The sequence below is a fragment of the Spermophilus citellus genome, assembly GCF_964194105.1.
Source record: "Spermophilus citellus genome assembly, chromosome: 11".
Classification (NCBI taxonomy): Eukaryota; Metazoa; Chordata; class Mammalia; order Rodentia; family Sciuridae; genus Spermophilus; species Spermophilus citellus.
The window spans coordinates 46,372,019-46,396,132 of record NC_138192.1 but is presented as its reverse complement, the minus strand read 5'-3'; the positions used below and the strand labels follow the sequence as shown (position 1 = coordinate 46,396,132).

General features: G+C 33.7%; 1 protein-coding gene across 1 annotated transcript in view; it reads left to right on the top strand.

The window, feature by feature from the left end:
• Positions 1–24,114, top strand: part of LRP1B (LDL receptor related protein 1B) — a gene marked incomplete at its 3' end in the record, with an annotated part of 1,847,377 nt that overhangs the window by 1,547,557 nt on the left and 275,706 nt on the right. The window contains exons 44-46 of the mRNA XM_081262419.1: positions 14,606–14,798; positions 15,382–15,507; positions 20,141–20,269. Coding sequence (XP_081118545.1) covers positions 14,606–14,798; positions 15,382–15,507; positions 20,141–20,269 — 448 coding nt within the window. The remainder of the gene's footprint in view (positions 1–14,605; positions 14,799–15,381; positions 15,508–20,140; positions 20,270–24,114) is intronic.

Here is a 24,114-nt window from a genome sequence, read left to right as displayed (position 1 = left end):
TAGGTAGCTGTGGAGAACTGGGGCTGGAGGCCAAAAGAATCTGATCCAGTGGTCTCAACTGGGTGGAAGGTACTTAGTAAGCCTTGCAGGTTCCGATTTTTTTCCCGTATCCATGAGTTATTCCTTTCCTCTGGGTGCAGGGAATATGAGGACATTATTTCCAACTCCAGAAAAAGGCCAGAGCACTCTTTATGGCCTGCTTCAGGAGAGAGTGTGGCAGAAGGTATGAATTGTTGTCCTGCCTCTATTGTTTTCCCAAATGCTAAGGAGCCATATTCTGGGGTAGTGTGTTCTCAATTCTATCAGAGATCTTATCAGAGACCTTCCCCCTCTAAAAGTACAACAAATGCATAAAAATTTTTGATTTCCTGAATTTGAATCTTGTGACTTTTCAATGTAATTCCATGGGTGTTTGTGGCACTTGCAGTTCTAATACTGAAGGTCAAATGGAGCTTTAGGAACACCAGGTTTCTGCCATATGACTTGGTTAATTAAAACACTGCTTTTATTTATTTTACCTCAAAGTTAGTAAATAGGCATAAGAACTTTTGTAAACCTTATGGAAATTTTTAATATATGTGTAAGCAAAAATAAAATGGAACTCAAAATATTTAATACAGCAGACATTAGTTTCAACTCTCAGCATAGTTTTGATAGTAACACAACCTGAGAAGTTGAAAACATTGAATTCATGGATGTAAATATTCTCTAAGAGTTTATTTTTAAATTGATTCTTTATAGTTTGCAACAGTTGTTAAAAATATGGGTCTGATTCACAAAGTATTTGAGATTTTAAACACACCCCTACAAGCTTATTTAACTCCTACAGCATCTATGCAAATATAATATAGTATATATGAAAATAAACTAACATTTATTAGAAGCCCACTATGTTACCATGCTGTTTTATGAGTATTATTTAACATTTTTTAAAAAAATTCATAGTAAATATCTTTACTATTATTTTTATTTTAAAGATGAGGGAAAATAAGGCAGAGAAAAATGAAATAACAAGACTTGGGTGCCATAGTAATTAGCAGCATTAAGAACCCAAATACTCTTACTCCAGAGCTCAGGTGCTATAGTTTGAGTACATTTAAATGTGACCTTCAGCAGTTCATTTGTTGGAAGATTGGTCTGACATAGTGATGGAGGTGTTGAGCCCTCCAGAGTTTGGGTACAGTGGGAGGACCTTAGGTCAATTGCTAGCATGCCATTCACAAGGATTTTGGGATTTCAGCCTCTCTGGCTTTCTGTCTGGAGTATTTGAATTAGTCCTCCCTCTCATGCTTCTGTTAGTTATCATCTTCCATTCACCATGAGGTCCTTACCTGCTGGTCACCAATGATGATATCTCACCATTGAATCTTCAAAACTGTGAACTACATAAATCTCTTTTATTTACAAAGTTAGCCTGCTTCTAGTACTTCATTTTAACTATAAAAAACAAAGTAATACAACATGCGAATGTCATAGGCTGTACTTTCCTTTCAAATGGATTAATTGCTTCTGTTTTTTCTACTGATACTTTTATTCACACATATACACATGTATGTATATATGTGTATGTGTGTGCACGTGTATAACCATTTTGTATGGGGATAATTTTTAACTTCTTATAATATTGTGTCTAAAATGATATTTGCTTTTGTTTGACATTCTGTGAATAATCTCAATTTGAAAGATTAAGACTGAGATTTTAGTATGGCATGGACATAGGAGGTTTTGATTTAATAAATACTGCTTTGACTAGCTCTTCCTTTTTTCTGCTAAAATATTAAAAAGCCAGGGGAATTGTACTTAGGCAATGATCTAGAAAGTAACAGCATTGAAATATTTATCAAAGGTATGGGTATGATCCTGAGAAGATTATGTCTACAGTTCTTCAGTGAAACAACACAAATGTTAGTAATATAATTTTGCAAAGAAAAGATTTGGTCTTTGTACAATGCGCTAAAAAGTATAAAGCAAATTTAGCCATACATTATATATGGCTATACAAAAGCAGCAGCAGATGAAAGAAACCCATACATCCCAGGGACTTGTTTTAATCACTAATTTAATCACTATTCTCTTAATAAGTAATTATTCAGTATTAAATATGTTATGAGAATCCAGACTAAAAACAAATGCAAACATAGAATTCCTGTTTTTCATCATACCAGTTTTCACAGGGAGACTGATAAAGTGGCAGCTCTTGTTATTCCTCTGAGGAATGACCTAGTGAATGTATGTGAACACTGATCTGGGTGTGCAGAGGAAGGAGCCACTTTGTCCTGGGTAGCTGGGCAATGATTCCTAGAGGAAGTCACTCTTGAACTGTGTGCCACAGTGGGTATCTCTGGAAGGAATTCAAGGCAGAAGGAACTCACGGAAAGACATCCATTATTTCCATGTATACTCTTTATTGATACAAATCACTTCATAAATATCAAACTGTCTAAATTTATCTATCTCAGAATTTTCATATGTTATGATTTAAAAAAAATATAATCACAGGTGAAGGCAAGTAAATTAAAACATGAAAAACTTGGCCAAATTCTACTGAAGACTGTCTGTAACCTTAAAGAATCTCATAGTTTTTCTTTTTTTCTTATTAGTCCTCTATGTGATCTAAGGGGACATTTCACCCCTTTCCTTTTCTTTAGAGAAGCAGAAACACTGATTCAGCATTTTCTAACTATCTCATTTTATATAGTAGGAGACAGAATCCCAAGAATCCAAAATGATTATCAAAAAGAAAAAATAAACAAAAGAAAACCCAAGACTTAGAATTAGTGTTCTTTCTCCAACTTCTCTCTTCCATAATATTGTCTCCACCCTCCTGCATCTCTCCTTTTTCCCATCAGGAGGATTACATATATATTTCTTGGCTGGCTCCCTTACTCTCTGGCTTCTGATTGAACTTGGTCAACAGAGAAATCAGAAGGAGAATGTATAAAATCAAGGTAATTCATTCTCTCATCTGTCTCTGATGGATCTGCCTCACTAATAAAGTCTGGCAGCTCCTCCAAAGGAGGCTGTGTTCTTCTTGGTTCTAGCAAGTACTCCATTACATCATCCTTTCAGGCCTAAGGATGGTAATGGTTCTGGAGACCTCCACAATTTCTTAAGGTTTTTCTGCACTATGATAAAATCCTCCTCAAGTTATCCTCATTAAAACTGGCTAGCTGTTTCCTGCTTCAAACTTAACTGATAAAATCTCTACAAAGACTTGATGGTCTTCTGAGAATCTTAGAGTAATGGAAATTAGGTACTTATGTTTTCTATTTGAAGGTGAATTGTCCAGAGAGTTTTTAGAAACGTTTCTGAGATGACAGAAGATTCAGTGTTAGGAAATGCATCGCCCGCCCGCTCTCTCTTTCTCTCTCTCTCTCTCTCTCTCTCTCTCTCTCTCTCTCTCTCTCCCTCCCTCCCTCCCTCTCCCTTCCTCTCTCTCTCTCTCTCTCTCTCTCTCTCTCTCTCTGTGTGTGTGTGTGTGTGTGTGTATGTGTATGTGACAGAGATTGAGAGGGAGAGAGATTCCGTTTTTAAGAGCACAATAGATAAAATAGAGAATTTTTAAAAAATATTTATTTTTTAGTCATAGTTGGACACAATATCTTTGTTTATTTATTTGTATGTGGTGCTGAGGATCAAACCCAAGCCCTTACACTTCCTGGGTGAGCGCTGTACCGCTGAGCCATAACCCAAGCCTCTAGAGAAATCTTTTTGATGATTGCTTTGAAGTTTGCTCTTTTCAAATGTGTTTAGATACTAATGGCATTTTGGCATCTTGTATTCCTTCTATAAACTCCCTCATAAAAGTTAAATATATTAAATATTTCTCAGTTTTAAGTTACTGATTTACCACATCACCATTCTTTTTTTTTTTTTTTTTTAATAGATTTTTTTTCAAAGAGAGAGTGAGAGAGGAGGGAGAGAGAGAGAGAGAGAGAGAGAGAGAGAGAGAGAGAATGAGAGAATTTTTAATATTTATTTTTTTTAGTTCTCGGCGGACACAACATCCTTGTTTGTATGTGGTGCTGAGGATCGAACCTGGGCCGCACCCACGCCAGGCGAGTGCGCTACCGCTTGAGCCACATCCCCAGCCCCCACATCACCATTCTTTACAGGGCTAAAGCAACAGAAAAATGCAGTCATCTCTTTGAAATCCATAATACTCTGCGATGCTTAGCCATGGCAGGAGCCAAGTTGTCATTTCTCATAATGATCATTTAGGATCTCGTCAGGGAGGAAATCAACTAGGGCATACAGAAAGCCTCCCACCATTTGCCTGGATTTTAAATTGTTTGTTTTAACATTTAACATCGGGGTGCAGGAAATACGTTGTCTGGCTTAGTCACCTGGGTATTTTTTGCTTGATTAGTTTGAGTGCTTCTACCAAGAAGGTACCAGGGAAGTGCCAGAATGCAATAGGCATGATTCCTGACTATAAATTCCTGATATGAATTTCAAGTCTACATAGTACCTCCAAGAATCCAGTTTAATTGTTTATCAATGAGGATACATGCAAGATAAGTGGTTATGTCAAGAGATGCTTTTTCTAAATGAACATGAATTATTATTTTGAAACATCAACTATATAGAATTAAGGTGAAAGTGCCTAAATGTTATGCCTTAATGGTGTATTAGCATACAACAGAGTAGGATGAAATTTATGGCAGAGCTTCTGTGTTGTAAAGAAAGATGTGGATCAGGCTTGCTAGGCATGGGTTTTGTGAACTTTTGATAAAAGAATTTAATATGAACATAGAAACATGTAATTGAACTTGATTCAGAAATGAGATGTCTGACATTAGCTTCATTCTTAGAGGAAATCTATTGAACCTTATAAAGGCAACATGCATAATTGCAGACTAAGTTTAATATTGCTTTTCCTACTTTCTGTGTCAGCAGAAGTTGAAAAATGCACTATTAGACCCAATCTGTGTTAAAATGAATAAAAGTTGATGTAATGGACTTTTGGTTGCAACATAGAAAAACTTTTCTTTTCCTACAAGTATCCATAAATAATTGTTTTATTCATATTTGAGAGTTAAAATCTTCATTTTTACTCCTTCCACAATATTTATGGAGTATTTACTGTGTCTAAAATATGATACTGAGGAACTCAAAGAAACTGTAGTCTCTAACTTGAAGGAAATAGATTCATTTATTAAAAAATTATAGAGCCGGGGTGGTATATGACCATAATCCCAGTGGCTCTGGAAGCTGAAGAAGGTGGATCATGAGTTCAAAGCTAGACTCAGCAACTTAGGGAGACCCTAAGCAATTTCAAAATAAAATATAAAAAGGCCTGGGGCTATGGCTCAGTGATGAAGCACCCCTGTGTTCAATCCTTGAGACAACAACAACAACAAATAAATTATAGAAAGAACACAACACATCTACTAATGAATCAGTTTTTCTGGTGGTAGACCATCCCTAGGTTCAATCTCCAATACTACACAAAGAAAATAAAAAAAATCAGAGTTTTTCTAGTTCCTAACCCCAGGACAAAATTCATATAGTAAAACCATTTCAGATCTTGGATACTTTGGATCTAAAACAGTATCACATGATTTAGTGTATTTGTGACCTTGAACTAATGAAGCTCTTCAAGTTTCAATCCTCATCAATGAAACATGGTTTAAAATTATATCTAGCACATGGGTTACTGTGAAGATTTAATTATGTATTACACATGTAATAAGTGTGCATCCTATACATTATAAGCCTTTATGAAACATTAACTCTGTATTGGTGATTAAAAAGGGTTAAAAGATGAGTGAATAAATGAATGTCCCCTGGGTTCTGGTAAGAAGGAGTCTTCCATTTTAAAATATTGCTCTAATTATTTTTACTTCACCTTTCTCTCATGCTCAAAATATCACAAAGATTATCCTTTGTCTGGACAAATGCTGGTGATCTTGAATGGCTACCTTATAATACTTCTTGCTATTTTCTAATTAGAAGCAGATTTAATTATGCTTTTATGTGTATACAGATATTCCACAATTAAACCCAACATTTTGTATAAATAATATGCACTAGTAAACAAAACTAATCAAAAAAGCAAACCTGTAATGACATGCCTATTCAAAACCTGAAGAGCTTACCATTATTTTCAAAACAAAATTCAGACTCACCACTTTAGCCTACAGGAAGGAAGCCCTGCTTGCTGGCCTTTCCTGCCTGCTCAACAGGCTCAGATTTAGAGCTTCTCCCAGAGTTGAGCAATAGCCATACTCCACGCTTTTGTTCAGTTTCCCAGCATTTCACACTTTGCCCTCATTCTTGACTTTCACATCATGTATTCCTCTGCCCAAAGCCCTTCCTTCTTTCTTGCCTCTTTACATGTAAATTCATTTTTTTTTCTTTGCTTCTAGATCTCTTCCCACCATTAAGGGAGTCAGTGAACATATATAAGTCATTTTCATGGGGGAAGGTAGAGAATGAAGTGAGTGGGTACAGGTTAAGACAGATGAAAAAACATGTATTTTGATGCCAAAATACTTCTACTAGGTTGCAATTTTCAAACTAAATTTTGAAAAAGCCTTCATCACAGTCAGACCAGAGGGTAGATGCTTAGCCCAAACCTTGAAACTCAAAACACTTGAGCTGTGTCTGGTACATGTCACCCATCTACACATTTCTTAGGTCCAGACTTTGGGGGCAAACCTAAGGCAGCCAACAGTTCCCCAAGATCTTTGAGAATTTGGGAAACTCCTGGGAAGCTGTAAAGGACATTGAACTTATACTTCTTTTGAGTTAGTTGTAAATTCACAGTATTCGATTAACTGGGTAGCAACAGATGCTAAGTAGGAAAAAAAAAATCAGCCTCCTTTTCATTTCTACACAACTTCTTATTATCATTTTTCTCCTTTTAGTCCTACAACCATACTATAATTAGAAAGTTATAAACAGTAGGAGGGGTAGACTGTAGTGATCTTATCCTAATTTGGCTAGCTGTAGAAGTCCCTCAGCTTCTTTTAAGTTAATACAGAAAAAACCTACGATATTAATTTGTAAAGAATAATAAAAAAGAAATATATAGTCTATCTAACCTTGTGGACACTATTATGTATATGAGAGGATTATTTTGTTTTACTTTTATTTTTTTTTCTATTTTATAATTTTTGCTTCCCAATATGGGTCCCCATAGCAGCAGCATTAACACCACTTGTTAGAAATGCAAAATATTAAGTTCCAAACAGACATAGTGAGTCAGAATCTGAATTTTAACGAATCCTCCAAGTAATTTTTGTGCACATTAATTTTGAGAAATATTATTGTATAACACAAAAATTACTTTTATACTCAGAAATATTGAAGTAATTGTTTTAATAAAAGGGCAATTAGCAGTTAATTTGGAAAGAATGAGGCAGAGTTTTGGGGAAATCAGGAAGATGACATTGTTAATTATTTCATAATAATTTAGAGGGTTAGATGGGTTAGAGACAGGTATTTATTTTGTAAATTACCATAGTTTCCAAATTATCTGTTTCTCCAAACCATATGGATTGTAGTAGTCCATAAATATTTTAATTGTAGAATGAATTAATTCCTAAGAAGGCTATATGTGACACAAGGAGGGGGTTGAGATCTAGAGACAGTCTAAGATGCTTGATAGTAAAAACACTGGGTGTAACTTGAAACTTTAGCTGAGATTCTTAATTCTGTGCTCCTAATTTTTTAAATCAACATAAAGGATATTACAACTTCCTCACAATTGATTAGTAAAACATTCATATTAGTACCTCACATGTGGAAACATTTCCACATGTGGAAAAATCTTTTTAATTTTTAATTTTTAAAAGATTTTTTGAGGGGCTGGGGATGTGGCTCAAGTGGTAGCGCTCTTGCCTGACATGCGTGCGGCCCGGGTTCGATCCTTAGCACCACATACAAACAAAGATGTTGTGTGCGCCGAAAACTAAAAAATAAATATTAAAAATTCTCTCTCTCTCTCTCACTCTCTCTCCTCTCTCACTCTCTCTTTAAAAAAAAAAAAAGATTTTTTGACACTGGGGATTGAACACAGTGGGGATTTACCACTGAGCTATAACCATTATGATTTTCATATTAGGTGTCCTCCAAAAGCTCTTGTGTGAGATAATGCAAGATGGTTTAGAGTTGAAATGATTGGGTTATATAAACCTTAACCCAGTCAGTGAATTAATCCCCTGATAGGGATTAACTAAATGATATCTATAGGTAGGTAGGGTATGGCTGAAGGAGATGGGTCATTGGGGGCACATCTTTGGGATATATATTTGTTGAATTGAGCTTATCTCTCTCTGCTTCCTATTTACCACGTGACCTGCTTCCCTCCACCACACTCTTCAGCCATGATGTTCTGCCTCACCTCAAACCCCATGAGAAATAGATTTGGCTGTCTGTTGACTTAGACCTCTGAAACTGAGCCTCCAAATGAACTTTTCCATCTCTAAAATTGTTCTGGTCAGGTCTTTTAGTCACAGTAGTAGAAAAAGCTGAGTAAAAGAATCCCCATCCCTTTTTAATTTTTATTTTGAGTTAGGGTCTCACTAAGTGGCTTAGAGATGATCTAAGTTGCCTCTTGCCTCAGTGTCCTGAAGCACTGAAAATATAGGTATTGTGTCAGTGTGTCCAGTCCATGTGGAAAACATTTAGAATATATTTGCTATTATACTTTAGAGTTAAACTTTAGATTAAATTCCAAACCCCATATCAACTAGATATATTATCACTTTGACAAGTTGCACAATCTCTCCAAACCTCCTTAGCTTCTGGATATATGCATAAAACTGGTAATAATCCCTGTCTCATGGAACAATTTTAAGAATTAAATGATGTAATATTTGTAGTGCCTTGTATAATTACTTCTTTTATTGGCTTCGATCATTAGATACATTTGTGATTTGTATTTAATTTTGCAAATATTTATTTCTTCATTATTATGAATACTTTGCAGTCATCATTCCCAAAAGACTTTTATTATTCTTTATTACTTTTTCGGTTACAAAGAAAAGTAACCTAGTGACATTTCTCTTGGAATTTTAATGAGGTCAGTGTATCATATTGATAAATTCATGTCCAAAAATATTTCTGTTTTGTTTTCTTAATTTGATTCTAAATAAAAATAATTACTGTAGAACAATTCTTCAGGCAAAAATCACCAAAAAGCACTTAACTCTGATAGATAAAATATTTCAACACATACACGCACACACAAACACACATACACACACACACACACACATATATACACACACACACATATATACACACACACACATACACACACACACACACACACACACACACACATGCACACGCACACATAATGTTCCAAAAGTTTCCACGTATATCCTCAGAACAGCTCTTTAAAGTTCCCAAAGCAAGTTTTGAGCAGGTCCATCTTACAGATGAGCAAGCTAAAATTCAACAAAGTGAAACATCTTCCCTAAATCCACTTTGTTAAAGATAACCCAGTGATCATTTGCGTGTAGTTGTTCTGAGACCCAGTTCTGCACCATTTCCATTTTCCCCTGGTGAATATTCATGTGGAAATCAGAGTCATTCTGTAATTTTGAACTGAACCCTGATCACAAGCTTTCCTGCTTAGGACCTAGATGAGGCCCAGGTCCACCTCTTCAACTCTATGCCACAATGTTGGCTTCATGTCAGCTGCCAAGGAGGAAGGCACAGATTTCTTATGAATGAAAACAAACAAAATGAAAAAAAAAATACTGCATTAATGTATTTTAAAACCGTTTCTGAAAATTTCTGCAGCCTTAGAGGCAAATTCTTATAAAGCTCTTGGGCTTACTTAAAATTTATAAAATTCTCCTTTTCTTCCTCCTTCTCACTCGCCCTCCTTGTGTCCTTCCTCTCTCTCATCCTCCTCATTCATATATACTGGTATATCCTATTGTTCCAAAGCTGCTTGCAGATATACATACTTATTATTTCTAAAAGTATTTTTGAGAAATTCTGGGCCTTTAATTTTAATAATCATATCCACACCAATTTTTCATCTCATTTCTTTTTCTCATTTATGTGCCATTGTATGTTTAAAAAAATCAAGACACTTCTAAAAATGCTAAGGCAGACTTTACTCCATACAATTTTGATAGGTTCAGAGACTTCTATGATGGGATTTTGCAGTAGGGGAAAAAGATTGATCTCCACTCTGAATACAACAAGGAAAAGAGGGTATTTATAGACTAGGATCAGAGTGGATGGAAAATTATTAAAAGAAAATCTTAGAGATAAGGGAGGATTCTGACGAAAATGAGTGAACAGGAGTTTTGCTGAAAGTAGGCTGGGGTAATCAAACTTCATCTGGGGAATGGTAGAAACTGAGGAATTCGATCAGATATTTAGGGTGATCAGATATCAAGGGTAGGAGTTCTGACTCAACTGACTTAACAGGAATTTTACTAAAATTAAGTTCTTGAAGACATGCCAAGGACAGACACTAGTTGAAAAGAGCTCAGAGGAGCTTAGCTACAGTTTGGTCAAAGAGAGATTCTCTGACACATGGATGTATGCAATTTGTTTATGAATTCACCTATAAATAGACATTTGAATGGTTTTCATTTGTTCCTATTACAAATAACTTTTTTTCTGAATGTATATATGCAACTATTTGAATGGATGCATGTTTTCATTTTCTTGGGTAAATAAAGACACAAAGGTAGAAGGGTAGATCACACATTAGTTGTATTTTTAACTTTACCAGGTAGTACAAAGTGACCCTATCCTTAATACACACACATTGGTTGTACCACATTCCATTCCTACAAGTTCCCCTATGTCACACTAACCTTGTTATGACTTTCCTTTTTAGTTTTCAGCCCTTCTAAAAGTTGTCTCATGATACACCGTGATTTTTACTTGCTTTCCCCTACTACCTAATGATATTTATTATGTTCATATGTGCTTATTTGCCAAGCATGTACCCATCATTTGTTTAAAGAGATGTCTTTAAGAAAATGTAATTTTATGTATTCTTCAATTGTGTTGCTTATTCATTTTATTATTGAGTTCTTCCATTCTCTATGCTATCTCTTTATGTCCTTGATTGTTTCCTTTGCTGTGAATAAGCTTTTTAGTGTGATACCATATCATTTATTGATCATTTATTTTACTTCTTTCACTTTAGGAGTCTTGTTAAGGAAGTCATTTACTGAGCCTACATGTTGAAGTGTTGGGCCTACTTTGTTTTCCAGAGTATATAGGATTTCTGGTCTAATACCTAGGTCCTACTTTGAGCTGAGTTTTGTGTAAGGTGAAACATAGGGAATAAATTTCACTGAACTACATATGGATTTCCAGTTTTCCCAGCACCATTTGTTGAAGAGACTCTTTTTTCTCCAATATATGTTTTTGGTCTCTTTTCTAAAGATTGTTTTGAATACTTTGGGTTTCTCACTTTCCAAATGAATTTTGTGACTGCTTTTTCTATTTTCATGAATAATTTTTTTGAATTTTGATGGTAATTGAATTAAATCTATATAGTGCCTTTGGTAGTACAGCCATTTTGACAATATTAGTTCTGCCTATCCAAGAACATAGGAAGTCATTCCATCATCTTGTAAGGTATTCCTTAATTTCTTTCTTTAGTGTTCTGTGTATAGGCCCTTCAACTCTATTGTGGATTGATTCTCCCAATACTTTTTTCAAGCCTACTGTGAATGGGATAGTTTTCTTAATTTCTCTTTCATATGATACATCATTGGAGTCTAAGAATGCAGTTGATTTATGAATGTTAATTTTGTAACTGGCTACTTTGCTAAATTCATGTATGAGTTCTAGAGGTTTCCTGATGGAATTTTGGGAGGCTTCTAAATATAGAATCATATCATCAGCTAACAAATAGTTTTATCTCTTTTCCTACTCTTCTTCCTGTTATTTCATTTTTTTGCCTAATTGCTCTGGCTAGAGATTTCAAGACTATTTTGAATAGAGTAGTGAAAGAAGGCATCCCTATCTTGTTCTTGTTTTTAGAGGTAATGTTTTCAGTTTTATTTTATTTTTTTTTAATTTAGAATGCTGTTCGCCTTGGGTTTGTCATATATAGCTTTTACAATGTTGAGTTATAATTTTTTCTATTAGTGTCTTAATAACTATATTGTTGTAATACTTTAAATAAGATAATATAGGTCCTCCAACATTTTTTTTTACAACTTTAGATCTTTGGCGTTTTACATAAGTTTTGGAAGCAGCTTCTCAACTTATACAAAATATCGGTATGATTTTAATTGAAAAATACATTTAGTATATTCATTTAAGGAGAAACGACATTTTAACAGTGTTTTACTATAAAAAGAACAAGAGATACCTCTTTATTTTGTGTTTTATTAATTTTTGTTAGCAACATTTTGCAGTTCTCTTTGTATACATGTTTTTTTCACATTTACACATATTTCATAATGATAATACTGTTATAAAAATGTTAAAAAGTTTAATTTCCAACTATTCATTATAATTATGAAACATACAATTGATTTTTTATCAATGTCATGTGTTGCAACTGTATTCACAGTTACGGCATATTTTTATTTGTTTACTTAGTTTTTGTAGATACTCAGGATTTTATGTAAAGAATTTTGTCATCTGCAAATAATGAAGTTTGGATTTTTATATTACAATGTGTATTTCTTTCTTTCTTTTTTTTTTTTTTTTGACCTGTTATAATGGTTGGAATCTAGAATAACATTGAATAAAATGAGGGAGAGTGGTCCTTACTTCCTTGTTCCTGTTTTATTTCTTTTCATATTTCTATTCTGAGTGTTTTTCAGGAATGAAAATTCTTCTAATTTTTCTGTACCTATTGAGATATTCACATGATTTTTTTAGTGTGCTAATACAGTGAAATATTTTTATTTTTTGATTTTAAAAAAATCTTATATCAACAATTATTACTGGCATAAATCACATCATCTCCTGAGGCATTATATATTTTGTTGATCTCAAAGAATGGATGTTTTAAATTTGACTTTTCTATATAGTTTTTCTCTCTCTCTCTCTCTCCCTCTCTTTTAACTTCTTTGATTTTCCTCTGATCTTTGTTCTTTCTCTTCTTAATTTTGGGATTAGTTCCTTTTCTTCTAGTTTCTTAAGGTAGAAATTGAGGTTATTCATTTAAGAATTTTCTTCTTTTTTTGCAGTGTAGTTTACTGGTATAAATTTTCACATTACCTTGAAAATTACTGAGCCTTACTTTGAGAGATAGTGAAGCTACTTGGAGTGAGTTTCATTCTTTCACGTCTTGCTTTAAAGGTTTGCTAGGATGAGAACACAGTTTAGTCTAGGGATAATTATTTTTCACTGCTGCAGTAAGACTTCCAAGGACTCAACTCAGACTCATTAATCAGAATGTTTTTACAGCTATCTCCTATTGAAAGACATGGTTACCAGACCTGTGCCAACTTTGGTACTCTCTATTGCTGTCTCCTGGCTTCTTCACCAATTGGCATGTGTGTGCACTTGCCAGTGCCTAGCTGAGTGCCCAGGAGCACCTGTGCACCCTGAGCTCTTTTTGTCCAACTCCTGCCTTATGAGATCTAGCCTCTGTCCTGTCATAATTCTGCCTTTCCATAATCTCACTCAGGAAGTTCTTTGGGTTTTGTTTGTTCCTCCATGCTAATTGTGTCTACCATGGAATACACATCATTTGTTTTCTTTTATTGAGGAATTACTGCCTTTTCTGATATTCAAAGCATTAATTAATTTTGCTTCATGTATTTTCATAAGATTCTAAGTTGGTTTTGTAAAACAAATATAGGCCCTTCTAATTCATCTTGGTCTGAAAATTTGGTCTTTGTTGTTCAATTTTATTGCCAGAATATATTTACCTGTTTTAATTGCTCATGTTGTAAACTTCTGCAAAAAGAAACTGGACCTTATTATTCTGAATATTCCATATGAAGTTCCAAGAATTTGATAAGTATCTGCTATGTGACTGGTGATTTCTTACTGAATGTTTTTGGTAATGTTATTCTCATAATTTTGACTTGATGATTTTGGTTTATACTACTGAAAAATCCAATTGATTATACAAATTAAATGATTAAATAAAATTATAGGTGAAGCATCCCTAACTCACAAATCAAAAATGATATACTCTAAAATCTCAAACTTTTTGAACATGGACGTAATGCTACATGTGAGAAATTCCACAATAACATTACATGATTGGTTGCAGTAGCAACATGGGCATGGTAAAAAATGTTGTATGGAACCAACTTTGGGCTATGTCTTTATGCATGAAACATTAATGAAATTTGTATTTAGATGCAGGTCCTATTTCCAAGATATTTCTTATTTGTATGCAAATATTCCAAAATCTGAAGAAATCTGAAACTACTTTGTTTATAAAAATTGTGGATTAGAGATACTAATCCTGAGCAATAGAAATATTAAATAAACACATGACAAATACTAAAGATGATTAAGCATTTAAAATAAACCATAAAGTGTATTATAACAATCCATTTAGTGGCTGATATTTTTATCTGATAATTTTAATTGATTATATCCAATTCATCTAATCCTTTTTTTTTGAGCAAAAGTATATGTGGATATATGAATACCTGTCTTTTCACTGTAAAAACATTTTAATTTATTCCAGGTGATTGTTAAATCTGGGCCAGGGACTTTCCTCAGTCTGGCAGTTTATGACAATTACATCTTCTGGTCAGACTGGGGAAGAAGAGCTATCCTGCGTTCCAACAAGTACACAGGAGGAGACACAAAGATTCTTCGATCTGATATTCCACACCAACCAATGGGAATCATAGCTGTTGCCAATGACACAAATAGCTGTAAGTTAGAATAGAAAAAAGTCCTAATTTTATGATATAATCTCTTAAAAATTATCAGTGTATTTTTGTTTTCTCTTAGTTCTAGAGACCAGTGTTCAGGATTAGATTCTTGGATATACTGAAATCCCCTGAAATGTTTAAGTAACTTTGAAAATGCCTTACCACCAGAGGAACAATTATTTGTGTCTGGAGTTTTATTCCACTGTCTGATACTCCTCATATCTGAATATTCAGACTGAGTTGGTTCCAGAATAATGATACTTCTCCACAAGCTTTGTATCAGGGCTTAAAAGTCCTTCAATCACTGTAGTACTCACAAAATTGCAGTTTGCATTATCATTTTGGTTCCTACTGGGACTGTTTCATTTGAGACCATGGTATCCTTGACAAATCCAGTAGAAATATTTGTGTTATATATTTTTCTAATGTAGTTATCATTCAGAAAGTTTAGATTTTCAAAAGTCCTGAAATGTTGTCATATCTTTGAGAGATCAGATCTGTTCGATATCTTTCTATTAATCTGTATCTGACATAGAATAGGTACTCAGTATGAAATGTTGCCAATAAAGCCTCTTCATTGCAGGTGAACTTTCTCCATGTGCATTATTGAATGGGGGTTGCCATGACCTCTGCCTTTTAACCCCTGATGGGAGAGTGAATTGTTCCTGTAGGGGGGACCGAATATTGCTAGATGACAACAGATGTGTGAGTAAGTAAAGACAAACATGATATAGTATGACTTGTCTGCTCAGAATAGCTTATTTATCTACTGAAATGATTCAAATGTACTGATGAAATCATAATATCCTCCAATATTAGAAGTTAAGCTGGTTTATCTTTCTCTTGTAAGAACTCAGTTCTCCCTTTCATTTAGTTACAGTACCCTGTGACAGAGAGTATCAAACACGGCCCCTTGGTGATTATGAACTGGAAGGTGTCGGAGCTACAGAAGTACCAACACACATGAGCATCTGAAAGCTTGTAGCTGTGACTTTGTGAGATTCAGTCAATTACAAAATTAATTAAAGCTGAAATAAACTGGAATATAGGCACTATATCCGTAGTCTTGCAGTAAAACCACTCACAGTCCATCACAGTATGTAAATGAGAGGGAATGGCTCATGCAGCTTATTTGTAATCATTTCCAAACTGTTAATTAAGAATGTAACATTGCAGTCTTGCATGATGTTTATGCTTCCCAAAGGCATTACAATCTTTAATTAGTATCATTACAATATACACTTATTAACAGCTAGGTTTCCAAAACTGTTTCCAAAATAAATAACGGTTCAAGTATTCCGATATTGCTGTGAAAAATTAGCAAGCAACATAAAAAAGGTTAATTTCCCCTTAACATTAAGACTATCTCTATATGAGAAAGGTAGAATGAGAATCATCTTGCTAGAAATTGATCAACTCACTCTCAAAATGTTGATTTGAAAATTTTCTTCACTTATATCCTTGTCTCTTATCTTTTTATCATAGAAGATAAGCAGAGCTAGATATATTTACATTATAAAATAAGTATTTTCATATTTATCTTCAGTCTTTTTCTAATCTTCAATCAGCAGGAGGATCTTCTCTTTGACCTGCTGTGTACTGTATCACTTTGCACATTTGTACTGTAACCCAAAAGCATACCTCTTAGCAAAATGGAGAGAAGTTGTTTTGTTTAAGACTTTACCAAAGCAAATGAGAGAATCAGTGAATGTAAATGCAGATAGTCAACTTTAGTAACTCAGGCCACAAATCCCCCACCCCAGCTTTTGTTTTTGGTCACCTAACACTTCCCTGGATTGTTCAAGGAATGGCTTAAACTCTCAATTTTCCTTCCTGGTTTCAGTTCTAATGACCTGTATCTGATGTCATCTGTAAACCTGGAATATTAGTCATGCATTAGAATCACCCATGTTTCCTTCACAGGTCACTGCAGGCTAGTGTCAAAGCACTGATTTTGGTCAAAACAGCAAGGCTTAAATCAGTCAGAAAAACATGATTTTAAACAAGCACAGTTTCATTCTCATGGAACTCTAGAGTGATACAGGATTCCTCAGGAGTGACAAATTGTTATAGAGAAAGACTGTATCCATTGCACATTTATACTGAAATCCTGTGTTCTAGTGGAGAGATTGGAAAGTAACTGTAAGCTTCTTTTTGTGAAATCCATCTTTGAAATATGAGAATGTTTTTGGTACATCTGCGTTCATACCTGAATGATCTCACCTGGAGTCCCTTCTGAATGTTAATGGCATCATAAAAGGGGTAAAAGGCCATTTACAAACACCTTCCTGAGGGCAAAGGAGGGAAAACCATTTTTTTTGTCATAATTGTGGACAAATGACAAAAGATTAGGCAGTTATGTAGTTCCTTTAGAAACAATATTGATAACCTTATCAACATCCAAAACAGAAAAAAAGAAAAACAAACATAATTTTTAAGTAAATATCATATAGGAGAATGACAGCTAAACCACATTTTTGTTTCTAGACAGAAACAGAAAATATTCAATATAATTTTATGAAATGAGCTCACCTGAGCAAGAAGTATACCCATACTGTATTGAATTTTGCATAATTGAAAAAAAATGGGAGTTTAGTACTGTAGTCCATAGTAGTAAAATCAGGGATTAGGGAGACTAGGGAAAGAGGATCACAAGTTCAAGGCCAGCCTTGTCAGTTTAGCTGTTTCAAAAGAAAACATAAAAGGCTGGAGTTGCATCTCAGTGATAGAATATCTTTGGGTTCAAACCCCATTACCATAATAAATAAATAGATAGATAGATAGATAGATAGATAGATAAGTATATACTTTAATTTCCCCCCAGAAGTCATAATTACAAAACTATAAATATGGCATTTTCCATCACAGCAGTTTTTCTTTTTATTGGACAGGAGAAATGAATAGATTAGTCTTAAAATAGGCAAAATAAGTCAAGAATGCCAATAAACTTGTAGTAAGTATCTGAATTTTGCTCAGCTCACCATCTAAGGTGATTATTCCGAGTGATGTTAGCTCCCTTTGTAGTACTTTTTCCTTTTAATTTAACAATTTTTATATCTTTATTACCTTCTTTAAAATTGTGTTCTGCCTTTGCTACTCACTGACCAGTGGAATTTATAATGCACCAAGAAAAAAATGTATTTAGAAAATGTTATTGAAAGAGTTAAATTAGTAGTCTTAGACAAACACATGGGTATAAAAATGTGTTAAATGCTAGTTGAATTAAAAAATTATAAGAAAATGAAGTACTGAAATTTCAATGGTATTAGTGGCTCTTTAATAAAACATTCCTCAAAAAAAGCCTCAAAAATTTTATAGTGAGGGGCTGAGATTGTGGCTCAGTGGTAGAGCGCTCACCTAGCACGGGCGGGACCCGGGTTCGGTCCTCAGTACCACATAAAAAAAATAAATAAATAAAGGCATTGTGTTATGTCCATCTACACCTAAAAAATAAATATTAAAAAAGTTTATAGTGAATTCTAAAATTAAGCTTTACCTCCTGCAAAGATTAATGAATTCTAATTACCTCCACCATATGACTTGCTTTCAAAGTACAATTATTCAATAAGTTGTAGAGTGAGTATATGCAGGCATGGAGCACACCCCAAAAATTGACCTCTGAAAACATGCTAATAAGTATATTTGTAAAAGTAAAAATGAGTTCGTTTTCCAAAATAGAGAGCTTAAAAATATGGATCATATGCTGGTATTGTCAACATAAAACTAACTTGTAGGAAAGGGTTTTTTTTCCCACATTTTTTAATGGTTGCCCTATGCTTACAATTCAAGTGAACCACATTAAAAACAAAACGAAACAAAAGAATCCTAATTTTTATGGAAATCCTGAAACTTAGAAATGGGACAATATGACAGTGTTCAGTTGGTGTCCATAAGCTTTAGGTGTACATGCTTTCTAGATTATCATTGCATTCTACCAACACATCCCATGGATTCCTATGCATTTTAAGTAAGTACATGCTGGTCATGTGTGACAGGAAGAGAGAATTTGTTCCTTAGTTTTTCCCACATACATGAATGAGGCAAGAAGCTGATGATGATGATTTTAGCCATATCCTTCTTCTGAAGGATAGAATTGGCTACTAAGGTTTCAACCAAAGGTAGTTGGTGTCAACAGATGAACATGCATATAAAATACTATGATTGGGGCTGGGGATGTGGCTCAAGCGGTAGCGCGCTCGCCTGGCATGCATGCGGCCCGGGTTCGATCCTCAGCACCACATACCAACCAACAAAGCTGTTGTGTCCGCCGAGAACTAAAAAAAAATAAATAAATAAATATTAAAAATTCTCTCTCTCTTTCTCTCTCTCTCTCTCTCCCCTCTCTCACTCTCTCTTTAAAAAAAAAATAAAAATAAAATAAAAATAAAATAAAATACTATGATTGAACATTACAGAAGTTCATTGGATTAGACAAAAGGAAATTAAGGGAAGGGAGGAGAGATGGGAATAGTAAAGACAATAGAATGAATTGGACATAACTTTCCTATGCTCATATATGAATACACAACCAGTGTAATTCCACATCATGTTCAATCAAGGAATGGGATCAAAATTATAAGGGTGGCACCACATGTTTGTATAATATGTCAAAAGACACCCTACTGTCATGTATATTTTAAAACAAAAACAAACAAAAAAGAAGTTAGTTGGTGAAGAAGCCCAAGTTAGAAGTAGGGACAAGTGGGGACATTCATTTGATTGAGATGATTTCAAGTCTGGCATTAAAAAAAGGGTGCACCCCCTTCCTGTAAAATTTCAGTGTATTGAATATATCATAGATTCTAACAAAAAATATAAAAACCACTATCAGTATGCACAAAACTATTTACCTAACTCTTTGTAAACATTTACGTTTAAAATAGACTACTAGGAACAGGGAATATGGCTTAGCGGCAGAGCATTTGCCTGGCATATTTACAGACCTTGGTTCTGTCTCCAGAAACACACACACACACACACACACACACACACACATACACACACACACAAAAAAAACCCACACACATTGTTAATCTAGTTGCACAGTCATTTGAATTTATACTACTCATTCCCTGCACACATATGCAAAAACTAAATAGTATTTAATACACAAATAGGCATAAAAGAAATAGTCATTCAATGCCCCCAAAACAAATTGTAAAAACAAATGAGAGTAAGAATAAAAATAGTTTCTGATAAGTTTAATAAAAAATTCTATCAAGCATTACTCTTCATTGAATTTTATAAACAATTGTAGTTTATGTTTGATTAAGGAATAAAATAGTCATGATATTAAAAAAATGTTTAACATTACCCAAAGTATTGACTTCTTTTCATTTCAGCTAAAAATTCCTCTTGCAACATTTATTCTGAATTTGAGTGTGGCAATGGTGAATGCATCGACTACCAACTCACTTGTGATGGTATTCCTCATTGTAAGGATAAATCAGATGAAAAACTGCTTTACTGTGGTAAGTGTCCAATATATGACTTGATCATTACAGAGTACAGTTTCTGATTCTTCTTATAATTTTTTATTTGCCTTCCTTTTTTAAAAAAAATGTAAAGTTTATCTTTCTCATTAATGTGTAGGTCTAAGGAAATTGATTTGTCTCTGCTTGTGTTAAAATGAGGCACCTTATTTCCTATCCAGTAACCATGATATTCCTTGAAGAATTTTCTCATGGATTTTCATCCATGAAGTGCAAATTAAATCAAAGTAGAAACCTATCTTTTAAACAGCTTTGTGATTCATCTTTAGCAGTAGGCATTAGGCTTTCTTTAAAATGTTAATCAGAAATATCAGTGATTTTGGATATTGTAGTATTATTCCAAAGCAAAAGTCCACCTCCAGTCAATAGCATGTGGTGGGCTTGGAACCAGTCTTGTTCACTCTATGTTGCTAGAATTAGCACAGAGGCTAGTATTTGGTACAGAGGTCAATTGCCTTAAGTGTGATCCTCATCAAGTATGGCTGTCACAAGATGTGCCTCTGTTGATGACACCAAGTAATACTCAATCTATATCTCCTTCAGAAGAGGAGAATGGCTTTTCTACCCTAGGGAAAAAAATGCTGCTGTATTTTTCCAAGAAATTTACCTTTGTGCTATTTTGAAATGTAATGAATTGTTGTCAACCAGAGTTATCCTATAGTCTTATAGAACATTAGAAGTTGTTCCTTATGTTCTAACTGTATCCCTACATCCATCAACCATCATTTTCCAACCCTTCCTCTACTGATCCCTACCTAGTCTCTGGTAGCCATCATTATTTTTTCTCTGCTACTTTGAGAAACTGTAATTTCCACATATATGTAAGAATATGTGATATTTGTCTTTCTGTATCTGATTTATTTCTCTTAATGTCCTCTTGTTACATCATGTTATTGCAAATGGTGAGATTTCATTCTTTATGACTGAAAAAAATATATTATTGTATATATGTGCTGCATTTTATTTATCTGTTCACCCATCAACAGACACCTTAGTTGATTCCATATCTTGGCTACTATGAATAAATGTGCTAGTGCAGATATCTCTCCAGCATGCTGATTTTAATTTCCTTGTATATTTGCTCAATAGTGGAATTGCTGGATCAAATGATAGCTCTATTTCCAGATTTTTTAAGGAAGCTCCATAATGTTTTCCATAATTTACACTCCTGCCAACAATGTTGGAGATTTTCCTTTCCTCCCACACCCTGACTAGCATTTGTTATCTTTTCTTTTTGATAATTGTCATTCTAATTGGGGAGAGAGGATAACTCATGGTGGTTTTGATTTGCATTCCCCTGATGAATAGTGATGTTGAGCACTTTTTCATATACTTGTTGGCCATTAGTATGTATTTAAATATATATATATACATATATATATATATATATGTGTGTGTGTGTGTGTGTGTGTGTGTGTGTGTGTGTGTATGTGTGTGTATGTATATATATGTTATTTTTTTCCTATTGAGTTTTTTGAGTTCTTTTTCATTTCTGGCTAATAATACCTGTTAGATATATATTGCATTTTTTCTTTAATCTTCGTGTTCTTTATTTATTCTCTTATTTTTGTTCTTTCTTTCCTTATTTTAATTGGATGTTTGGTTTATTCTCACTTTTGTAGTTCCTTGAGTTGTATTGACAGGTTTTAATTTTAAGTTCTACATTTTTTAACATAGGTACTTGTTGCTATAAACGGCCCTATTAATATTACTTTTGATGTATTTTATGGGTTGGAGCATTTTGTTTTCATCAATTTCAACAACAATTTTACATTTCTCATTTCATTTCTTAATTGGTTGTGCAATTCTATTGGTTGTGCAACAGAATGTTGTTTAATTTCTGTGTATTTGTATAATTTTTAAAGTTTCTCTTGTTGTAGATTTCTGGTTTTATTCCATTGTGTTCTGAGAAGATGGGTGGTATGATTTTATTTATTTTAATTTGTTCAGAGTTGTTTTGTAGCCTAACATATGATCTGTCTTGGAGAATGTTTCAAGTGCTGGTGAGAAGAACATGAATTCTGAAGTTTTTGGGTGAAATGTTCAGTAAATGTCTGTTAAGGCCATTGATTGATGGTATAATTGAACCCCAATGTTTGTTTCTTGATGTTTTTGTCTGGATGATCTGTCTTTTGATGAAAGTAAGATGCTTAAATCCTCAACTACTGTTGTATTAGAATTTGTAGCTCCCTTGAGAACTAATAATGTTTGCTTTACATAATTAGTTGCTCCACTATTGGATGCATAGATATTTGCAATTGTTATTTCTCCTGTTGAATGGGTATCTTTATCATTATATAGTTACCTTGACTATTTTTATATTTTGTATTTTAAGTCTATTTATCTAATGCACATATGTAGTTACTCCTTCTTGCTTTTTATTTCTATTTGCATGTTATATCTTTTTTTCACTTCTTCACTTTCAGGCTATGTGTGTTGTGTGTCTTTACTGATATAATGAATTATTATTTTTTCTGTAGGCAGCATATAATTGGGTCTCTCTTTTTTTAGTCCGTTCAACAAGTCTGTATCTTTTAATTGGGGAATCCCTTATCTTTTATTCAATGTTACTAATGATAAGTAAGAAAATATTTTTGTTGTCCTGTTCAATTTATTACCAATTGCTTTATGGGGCTTTGTTCCTTTTTTCCTCTTCTTCTTCATTTTTGTGGTTTGGTGATTTTTTTGTGTCAGTGGGGTTTGGGCCTCTTTTTATCTTTTGTATATCTGCTCTATTATTGAGTTTTGTACTTTCTCATGTTTTGATGATGGTAGTTATTATCCTTTATCTTCTAGTGTAGGATTCCCTTAAATATTTCTTATAGGGCTGATATGGTGGTAAAAACCATTATTAGCTCATGAGCCACACAAAATTGCTGTCAGGGCTAGAGTTGACATGTGAGCCAATGCCTGGTATGGGGTTGTATATTGTATTCTTTTTTCTTTAGTCTCCATTTCCTTTATTTATACTCTCCATTTTTGTTCTTTCTTTCCTTCTTCCATTTGAAGGTTTGGTTTATTCCTACTTTTTTAGTTCCTTGAATTGTATTGACAGGTTTTAATTTTAAGTTAAATTAAATTTAAATCTTAAAGCCCTGGAATGGGCTTTAAAATCATACCTGAGGTTAAATCTATGTTCCCAAACATTTTGTTCTGTGACTAGAATGGTCAACACAGCTCACTTATCTGTCTTTTGATTTTTTACAGCAACCAAGTAGTTCTAATAGTGATAGAGACCATTAAATAAGCAAGTGTATATTTACTTATACTCAACACAGATTTTAGTAAAAATTTAGTATTCAGACGATGACAGCTATTATTAGTAGTAGTAACTTCTGCCCCAAATAAGAGAATGTCAAAAGACCTTCATTAAGGTAAATAGAATTCAGAAGATAATTCATCTTCTTAGGAAATTGAACACAGTTTGACCATAATCATAAAATAAATTTATTGATATTTAGGTGACTCTTTGGCCTGCTATTTCAGGAATACATGATTTTCTGCTTTTCTATTTTTTTTTTATACAAAGCATTTGCAGAAGCAAATGAGTTGATGATGAACACTGGGATGTTTTTGTTATTTTTGAGATAGATATTTGTTTCTTCTGAATTTAATATGTGATATATGTTTATTCATATGATAGTTGACAACAGTGTGAGTAAGAGGAAAATAGTTTGGGTATAATTTTAGGATATCTCCAAGTCTGAAACACTGATTAAAAAAGATCCAACTGAATGAACTACTCCTTGGTTTGGTGACTATTATATCCAGTCCTTTAATACTGCATGCACAGTACTTGTTTATACAGCCAAATCCAGTCATTA